Raw genomic sequence first — 9,595 nt, 5'->3', positions numbered from 1 at the left:
TGCTGGCGGGAGATTTTGCTTGGTGTGAGCTAGAATATAAACAAGTTTTACATGCAAGGTTCGGAGACCTTCTCGAAGCTGTTCCCGTATGGCTTTTGTATTAAATTAATGGCAAATTTGTTGAATTATGTTTGAAATCTGAAACGCTGCAACCACACCAAAAGGAATATATTTCTATAACAAAAATATAACACAGCGATCCATTTTCTAGATGACGCAACTAGTTATTTTGATTATTTCGGTTGAAGTTGGATTCGACCGCTGCGCTCAAACTTGGCAACATCTTTCCTCGATTAGCTTAAGATCACTTCAATAGATTGCGCATCACTACCATGCATTCCAGTGTTTTACACGGTGTGCTTGAGATGGATAAAGTTTTTTTTTAAGCGGAAGGGTTAATCTGTATTGTATCCTATTTATATTTTTATGTCATGGTTAATGCTCCTCTTAGAGTCGGAAGAAACATCATACGTTGGCCATATCATATCAAAAATGTATAGGCATGTATAATATACATACCAGGCCCTGTGACCGTCCACGTTCCCACAGTAATATCGTCTGACCAGAGTTGGAGATCCAGCTACACAGTATAATCCAACTCGGACTAGAATTATAGTTGCATGATTTTTCCAAATTATATTAGAATTAGAATTATAGCTACGCCGTTTTTTACAAATTAGATTAGAAATAAAATACTGAATTTGCGAAAACTTGGAAATTGAATCAAGTTCAGTTCATATCAAATCACAGTCGATTCTTATAATCATTATATAATGACAAATTTCTCTACATCAAGCTTGGGCTGTTTCGCACTATTCTGATCTCCAATATCATTTTCAGGAAAAGAGAAAACCAGATCAGAATAGGTCTGCTCCCGACTCGATAAATTTTTTCTCCTTCACCTACCAATACACATATAGCAGTCATGTTATATATAATGTGCCTGATCAGTTGTCGGTATACGCCTATCTGTCACTGAACTATATTCACGTTGCGCACAATCGTACAATGTAAGTTCAGTAAAGAACATTCCTGCATCATGCACCTTGTTATCGGATTGAAATAGCGAGAATTTATTGTAATACTGCACAATAGTAATAACGAGTAATAAATTTGGCAATATAAATACTTCAAATCGTAGGTGAATGACATGGTAAATGTTGTCGGTTGCCGATGCATCTGCCAAGTATAAATATATAGAATTCTTAATTTTATTTGCAATTAAAATCGCCAGAACTATTACAATTATGTCTACTAGGATAGCAATAACGTAACGAGGGAAATTTCGCACACATCCAAATATTGCCTTTTGGATGCGGGCAAGTCGTGAACTCTTGAACAGTGGATCATAGACACCGATCCGTGTCAACTTCCCGGGCGGTCCACAAAATATATTACAAATTTATATCTCGATAGCAAAATGCAAGAAATTGGACGCCTGTCCATTAATTTGAGAAATTTCGCAACGGGGTTAAGAAACGATGACGTGGAGCCGCGGCAGCTGGAGTGGAACGGGGAGCTATCCAAATACAATGTAGTTACAGTACCATTACGGTGGCTTTCTGAAGAAAATGGCCGTGGCCAAAGTTTTTTTCGGTATGTTCTTCAATTTGAGACCACATCATTTTTAGAGCGCAGTGCCCCTATGCCATTATGTGTGAAAGCTGATAAGACTTTTCAAACAAAATCCTTGAAAGGTAGGCATTAGGCTTACATTATGATAGAGACCACGGGAAATTGCAAAGTCGCAGTTATTCGAAAGAAAAACTAAAATTACCATCTGCTTTGTGGCTTTTAACATGACTTCGAGAAACATCAATAGACCCACTCATTCAATCAAAGTTCCCGATCATTCCGTTTGGGTGGGATAGGCTACTTTTGTCGCAATTGGAATATGGGTTGATTTCGTTTTCTGAAGGTTTTCCAGTGCGCAAATTTTGTTTCTGATACTTTACCGTTCCACAAGCTAGAAACAAGTCGGTAATGACTGATCTGTGATAGAAAATTGATGAAGTGGACTCGAAATACTTCAGGCGACTCATGGTCGCATTGAAGGCTGAGATGAGATTTTGTGGGCCGGAACGACTTCTCGACGCCGCATGGAAGTACGCCAGATTCGTGAAATTGAAGTCGAAACTAGAATCCGCCTCAATATATCACATCAGGTGACGGGGGTCGCGATGAGTTGCAACCCTCGGGCCGGTATTCTTCTTCGCTAGCGTACGGCAAGTCGGCAGTGTCCAGCAGCGTGACAGTCGAAATCGGCAGGCGTGGCCGAATCTTATCCACACCAGCTTTGGTAGCTGTTATGTCTTTCCCTCGGGTTTCGGTAGCTACATCTATTTTACGAGGACTGCGTTTTCTTGTCAGGCTAGCAGACCGAGGAATACCGGTCGTTATGGGTTTACGGGTGACGGAAAGAGGAGTTGCCAACGTGTTGTACGTAGCGTGAGTGTGTTGTTCACTTTCTACATTCGAACTAGCGTCATTATTAAATTCTTCCATATTATTAAGTTGAACATCGGGCGCCGGTTCCGGAGTACTCTCCGTTAAGAGTTCATCACGCCTTATCGCTGAGCTGGCATTACGTTCCGACAACGTTGTGGCGATACGTTCCTCCAACTTCTTTTTAGTGAACTCGGTCCATTTCTTCTGCAATTCGTCCGAGGCGGCGCGTTCCAGATACTGCGTCTCTGCTTTCTTGATCAGTAGCATCCGAAAACCGGATACCTCGTTCACCAAGTCGTCTATGCGCTTTCTGTATTTGTCCTCGACCGCGTTCACCTTTTCTTCGAACTGATTTTCGTAAACTGCTAACTTCGAACTAGTTTCCACAAGTTTAACGCTAATTTCACGCAATTCCAACTGTGTCGATTTTAAAGATTCTCTAGTCTCTTTCAATTCCAGTTCTAGCTTATCCGCTCGATCCGCTTTCGCTTTCAAGTCCTCCATGCTCGACTTCCCGTCCGACATTTTACGCATGAATTCCTCCATCTCCTGTCGCTGATCCGCTATCATTTGCTGCATCAACTCTTTGTATTCCGACCTGATCGATACCCGTTCCTTGTTGAATTTTTCCTCCATGGACCTTTGCGTGGCCTCTATCGCGTTGTCGATGGACCTTTGCTTGTCCCAGTCGAATTCTCGCCGCTTGTTCTCCCATTTCTCGTCCATGTCCTTGGCTACTTTGCTCTTGTAATTACGAAACGAGGCTTGTAGGAGTTTGTATTCTTTTTCGAGGGTTTTGTTTTGGCGGTGGAGTTCATCTTGCATTTCGGCAATTAGTTCTCGGTGCTCCTTTCTTATCTCCTCTATATAGTCTTGGTTATCTTGCATCACTTTCTCGACATCTTCCTCGTGTTGCTTGTCCATTTCGGCTCGCAAATTTAAAATATCGACTTTTGCGCGCTTTTTCGTTCCGTCGTGGTGAAGTTTTTCCTCCTCCAAGTACACCGTCAAGTATCTGACTTGTTCCTGTAGATTTCTGATTAGACTCTCCATCTCTTTAACGGGTATTTCGGTCGGCGCTATTTTCGGAACCTTTGGATTGAAGAATTCGTCCGGGTCGATATTGACGCGCAGTTGGCTGGCAGATTTTGTAACTCTGCCGCCTGGGCGCAGATTGAACGTTTCTACGCTTTTATAATTATGCGTTTGTTTTTTGAAACTCTGATATTCGTTACCTCTCCTGAGCCAATTATTAATAGCCGTTGAGTTCGGCTTCAGAACCCTCATGCGCACTGTAAGTCCGGTGTTGGGTCGAGGCTCTCCACAATCGCTATCTTGCAGCCTCGTGGATACTCCCTGCTTATTTTGGACCGACGGATATGCACTCATTGGCCTCTTTTCTTTCATTGTGATTTGTGTCACGGAGCAAACATGCGTAACTGAAGATATGATTTAGAAGTAGGTGTATATTTTCTAAGCAAATACCGAGGATAAATACGGATCGAGCGAGCCTTTGCCGTATATTTTATAATCCTGTTCCTGTTGTATTTAATACGAAGCTATCTGGATTATTCAACAATGCCAAAATTCTCTCGGGCCTCGAATTAGCGCTGAATGTACACTACACCTTTTGTTTGCGATGGCTTTAAAATCAGTATCATGTGTCGCTATCAAAACAACTTCGGGATACTAGCAATATTTCGGACGACCACATGTATTGATAACGTGGGAATTGAGCTGATCGCTCGCACATTCGAACCATATTACCCACCTGTACATAAACGTCACCCGTCACGACAGCTAAGCAATATTTCATTGTACAATGTACAGCAATCATTTTGTCACCATATTGACCTAGTTACCTTTGGATTCTATCTCGGTTTTATGCGATATCGTCTACATATAAATAACTTTTCTGATTTGAACACCGAAATTGCGGGACCATCACGCCTCCGCATTAATATATCAACCAATACAACGAGGTAAATCGTCTGTCATACTATCTCATCAATGAGATTACGTATAAAAGTATGCCAGTGATAGATGTGTGGTTTGTGTGCACAATGAAAAAAGCTCTTGATCGGTTATGCTTCAATGGGCAAGAGTAGAAGCTGTTGCCTGGTTACTGGGTTGTGAGCAAATTATGAGAAAAATCATGCTGTTAGAAAATGTTTCACGTTTAAGGGATATAACGCTGAATGGGTGTAATTTTTTTTAATGCGCACACAGGAACTTGAAAGCCCCAAATTTGAAAATAATCTGTCTATAATACGGGTCAGTTATTTTCTTAAGTCACTGATCCGTAGCATACAAACACGGTATGAGAAAGCGTGCGCATTTCATGTTGACTGTGACGTGAAGTGATACTGACGCGAATTATTGCGCTAACAAATGCTGTAACGGCTTAATTGGTAATCTAAACGGCGTGCTGTACTCAATTTCAGCGAAATGGAAGATTTAGTTAGGCAACTGAAAGAGCAACAGGCTACCTTGACAACGCATTTAAAAGATCAGAAAAACGAATACGAAGCCACTATAATCGAATTGAAAAGACAACACGCACGAGTAATAGACCAGTTGAACGCTAAGCGTATGACTGAGCAAGAAGCACTGAAGCAAAAGCTAGAACAATATATTTCCTTACTGAAAAAACATCATAATTCCATTAATGTTGAAATCGAGAAAGCGTTTCAAGGAAAGATAAGAGATATGAGAAATCAATATGCCCTGCTGCAAGCCGCTCTACGAAACTATAAACATGCTGTACGCAGTGATATTGGTAGGTACCGATGCTAATATCGAGATTTCGAGATTACATACAGATACAGCATCAGTTTATAGCAGCAGCATGCTGTGTTATCTATCACTTATCAGTGATTGACTGATGCACTGATGGTGTGGTGATGGGGGCATCCCTAAAAGACGGAGAAGCGGAGACCGGACCCTAAAACGCGGAAGCAACGGAGACGGCGGAGAGAGCCAAAAATGCCGATTCCTAAAAGACGGGGACAGCGGAGAGTGGAGCTTTCGGTCATTACCCTTTATAGACACGCGCGACATAGCGGACGGATACTGAAAGCGGAGTTTGGGACCCCGCGAAATGGACATAGCGGGCGGTTATATAATACAAGGAAAGCGGAGTTCGGGGCGTATCGGAAGATGTTTCGAAGCAGTGGAGAATAACGGAGAAGTCAGCCATGCGAGTTCAAGGCCAATTTGGCGACTGATTGCCCGTCTATGAGATGACATAGCGGACGGATACTGAAAGCGGAGTTCGGGGCTCCGCGAATTAGACATAGCGGACGATTATATAAGATAGAATGCGGATATCAGGGCGTATCGGAAGATGTTTCGAAGCAGCGGAGAATAACGAAGAAGTCAGCCATGCGAGTTCAAGGCCAATTTGGCGACTGATTGCCTGTCGATGAGATGACATAGCGGGCGGTTATATAATACAAGGAAAGCGGAGTTCGGGGCGTATCGGAAGATGCGAGTGCAAGGCCAATTTGGTGTATTCCGAACTCCGCTTTCAGTATCCGTCCGCTATGTCATCTCATCGACGGGCAATCAGTCGCCAAATTGGCCTTGAACTCGCATGGCTGACTTCTCCGTTATTCTCCGCTGCTTCGAAACATCTTCCGATACGCCCTGATCTCCGCTTTCTATATTATATAACCGTCCGCTATGTCCATTTCGCGGGGTCCCGAACTCCGCTTTCAGTATCCGTCTGTTATGTCGCGCGTGTCTATAGAGGTTAATGACCGAAAGCTCCGCTCTCCGCTTCCTCCGCTATCTCCGTCTTTTAGGAATCGGCATTTTTGGCTCTCTCCGCTGTTTCCGCGTTTTAGGGTCCGGTCTCCGCTGCCTCCGCTCCTCCGTCTTTCAGGGATGCCCTACCGATGGTGAAGCTAAACTGCTAATGGTGTTGAAATCGTGCAGTATTAGCCATATATTGTCACACGGTGATGTGTCTTATAATCTAGAAAGCTTTTGCACTCTAATAGGAAATACAGTATATGCCTATCTATGAAATTTGGCTCGTTATTATTTAAATCAATTGTCGACTTTCAGCCTGCTCAAACTATTTGTTCACTTTTACACTTCTAAGTGACATGAGCGTATGTTATGAAAGTTTTTTCTGATTTATTAGTGATCATGAAATCATGATCAATAAGAACATACCTGACTTGTCACACTAAATCTAACATCAAATAATTCGGAAAGCAATTAATACCCCACTCTTAAATCAAACGTAGGTAAATTATGGGATGCAAAAGAGGAAGAAATTAAAGAGTCAAGCGAAAGGACTACAATCAGGCAGATCAAGCTTGCGAGACTAGAAATGGAAAGACAGTTTGAGTTTAGAAAAAACGACTTAGAACAAAGCATGCAATGCCGGATTGAGGAAAGGGTCAGAGAGCAGGTGGAGCTGGCACTAGCCTCCATAATAATCCAGGAAGGTACACTTTTGAGGTTATGTACGTGTGGTTTTAGAACTAAAGTTTGATGTAATATTTGTTGCAGAAGAGAGATTACCAACAGAAACTTCCCATGCCAGTGTAACTGACCTAGAATGTAAAGCATCCAATACAAGCCAAAATTTTGATGATCCGCCCTTGTTCAACGAACTACCCCAACCGTCAGGAAGAGCGCCAAGCAGTACAAATGAGGAAACAAATGTTCCCATGCCGAATCTGGTGGATAGATCATCACAAACTGATTATGACTGGGATTACTTGACCATTCCTGATTCCTTTGCTTCTGTATCTTCGCTTAGTTTGACTTGCAATTTAAAAGCTGATGATCCGTTAAGCTTGCCAATTTTCTGAAAATCATTGAGATTCAGCTAATTTGTTTCCATGTAAAAGCTACCTCATTCCGGCACTTATTCATTGCAAATTTCACTTATCATATATCTGTACCTTCACTTTTAAGAGTTACACTAGACACAACAGTCATTGTATCATGGGTAAAATAAAGGTGGAAGATGTTTCCATGAATGAAGGTGATAAGTCCGCCAATGCGAGCACTATCGAAGACAAGAAGTCTTATGATGATTTGTTGGTGTATTTGAATCCGATCGCGAAGCCTCTAGCTTCAAGGAAATTGACCAAGCGAGCATACAAGTAAGTAGATTCCCAAATTATATGTCTTGTACTGTGACAGCGTACCGTATACTGTTCTGATCCATGCCCCTTTGCAAGCTTATATGGTTGGTTACGGAGTGGCAGAATTAATGGCTTTAATATATGTTGGTTTTAATGTTTGTATAAAACTTGGCACAAGTAAAATGAGCTTGGTCACGTGTCTAGTATTACATCATCTGAAGTCTGTGCATGAAGCACTCTTGGCTAGTCTTATACCATATAAGATGATTAACCACTTCTCAAGGATTCTTCTATATAGTTCATATTCTATACTAATTGTCCTTGCACGGTTGCACCATTTCAGTATTTACTGATAGGCAATATAACACAATACACTGATCTCAAGTGGTTTACAGCAGTGGAGTAGGCATATAATTATGTTATTTTTATATTTTGCCAGCTGATCCTTATATCGCGGAAAAATGTTGTGGTTTATTAGAATTGTGTAACTCCGCGTCATCATGTGAAGAGATTTTGTATTTGACCCTTTCCTACTATACCACTACTCGGTTGGTATAAATTCCTCTTCTATGTTGCAGGTGTGTGAAAAAGGCTTCTAAACAGAAGAAATTGCGACGCGGGGTGAAGGAAGTGCAAAAGTTTGTCAAAAAAGGAGAGACGGGATTCGTTCTGTTTGCGGGCGACACCAGACCAATCGAAGTCATGTGCCATCTGCCTATTCTGTGCGAAGAAAAGAATATTCCGTATTGCTACGTACCGGCGAAGGCCGATCTCGGACAAGCTACCGGCACGAAACGCCCTACGTGCTGCATACTAGTGAAGCAGGACGAAGCTTACCAAGATGTATTCGATAGTTGCATGGAGGGCATCAAGAAGTTACCGCAACCAGTATGAAGTAGGAATCCGCAAAATACTAGGGACGATACCGGTCGGGGAGACCAATGATCATCATCACTGCCTGGAACCTCCTTTGCCTTTGTAGTCGCGGCCCTTGCCCACACTGACGTACGACTGGTGCCTACTGTCTGCCTTTGAAGGCGTTTTCTTTCCGAGTGAAATGCTGTCGGTGATCTGGCGAGTTTTGAATGGTCATCCAAATGTATTTTTATGCGCCCGATGCTGGTGAATAAACCTGCCATATCAAAATGTGGTGTTGTCTAATATTGATCGGAATGATCATTTGCTAATAAATATTTTTGGAATGGTACACACTTTTAACGTTTACTCAAAACTTATACTACCAGTAATCGCAATACACTGGAATAAGGAGCTACATTGCTAAATGTGCTGCCTATAGTCAGAGAAATACAATTAGTCATTTAATTTTAGGATCGCTGTTGAATTTATATGGCCAGTGTGAAGCAATAACCTTGTTTTTAGTGCTCATGATCGTAGCAACATGCTTATGGTATTTCTTTTGGTTAAATTTAAACAAAATTAGACAAAAGTAACATGCGAACGAGTTAGGAAATTGCTATTGACTGAGATGTTGATACATTTTCTGTTCCCCAACCACTATTCTAACATGTCGTATATTGTAGACCAGTGGTTCTCAAACGGGGGGGTCGTGAATGCAGCTGGGGGGATGCGTGAAGCCGCCCGAGAGAAATGTTTCTTGGGCTCAGAATGACTTCAATTTAAGCTGAAACTTCCTTGACCTAGTCAATGGTGTATTTTAATTTGTTATCGGGCACACACAGTTGAGAAGTACAAGTTCACAATGAATGCATTAAAATAACGTCGATCGGGCATAAAAACTTTTACGGATAACTGGCACTGTGTCCCGCTTGCTAGATCAAAAGTTCAGTGGGCAATTGGGCATGCTGACAACCACATGAGAAAGGGCATAGCTGAGTTCAGGAAAAAACAAGTGCACAGTGCAGGAAGGTTTATGCTAGGATTGGATTCGTTTTCATGACACACTAATGACAACTTATATACAAACCGCATACAATACTGGTTTATTAGTAGTACAATGAGCGCATCACCTCAAACTCCAAGGCCAGCACTTGACTTGCCTAGGAAAGGAGTACTCACCA

General features: G+C 42.0%; 2 protein-coding genes across 3 annotated transcripts; one reads left to right on the top strand and one right to left on the bottom strand.

The window, feature by feature from the left end:
- Positions 1–928: 928 nt before the first annotated feature.
- On the bottom strand, positions 929–4,463 carry LOC145440551 (uncharacterized). The gene has a single exon (XM_080318180.1). The coding sequence runs from the start codon at positions 3,853–3,855 to the stop codon at positions 2,149–2,151; it is 1,707 nt and encodes a 568-aa protein (XP_080174306.1). The 5' UTR covers positions 3,856–4,463; the 3' UTR covers positions 929–2,148.
- A 163-nt stretch (positions 4,464–4,626) lies between these two features.
- On the top strand, positions 4,627–8,702 carry LOC145440553 (H/ACA ribonucleoprotein complex subunit 2-like protein). Of its 2 annotated transcripts, XM_080318184.1 has the most exons (4): positions 4,653–5,227; positions 6,705–6,908; positions 6,973–7,574; positions 8,135–8,702. In XM_080318184.1, the coding sequence occupies exons 3-4, from the start codon at positions 7,414–7,416 to the stop codon at positions 8,448–8,450; spliced, it is 477 nt and encodes a 158-aa protein (XP_080174310.1). In that variant the 5' UTR covers positions 4,653–5,227; positions 6,705–6,908; positions 6,973–7,413; the 3' UTR covers positions 8,451–8,702. The 2 variants fall into 2 exon arrangements, with proteins under 2 accessions (XP_080174308.1, XP_080174310.1); XM_080318182.1 differs by lacking the exon at positions 8,135–8,702 and having other exon boundaries at positions 4,627–5,227; positions 6,973–7,460.
- The last annotated feature ends 893 nt before the right edge of the window (positions 8,703–9,595 follow it).

This window comes from Botryllus schlosseri, chromosome 6, assembly GCF_051294905.1.
Source record: "Botryllus schlosseri isolate E-star chromosome 6, Bs_hap1, whole genome shotgun sequence".
NCBI lineage: Eukaryota > Metazoa > Chordata > Ascidiacea > Stolidobranchia > Styelidae > Botryllus > Botryllus schlosseri.
This window is presented reverse-complemented; position numbering and strand designations above follow the sequence as displayed.

Coding starts and splice junctions, on each gene's coding strand:
- LOC145440551 (XM_080318180.1), bottom strand. CDS start 3,855: ATGAAAGAAAAGAGGCCAATGAGTGCATATCCGTCGGTCCAAAATAAG.
- LOC145440553 (XM_080318182.1), top strand. CDS start 4,897: ATGGAAGATTTAGTTAGGCAACTGAAAGAGCAACAGGCTACCTTGACA. Junction 5,228..6,704: donor TGCTGTACGCAGTGATATTG/GTAGGTACCGAT, acceptor AATCAAACGTAG/GTAAATTATGGGATGCAAAA. Junction 6,909..6,972: donor CTCCATAATAATCCAGGAAG/GTACACTTTTGA, acceptor TATTTGTTGCAG/AAGAGAGATTACCAACAGAA.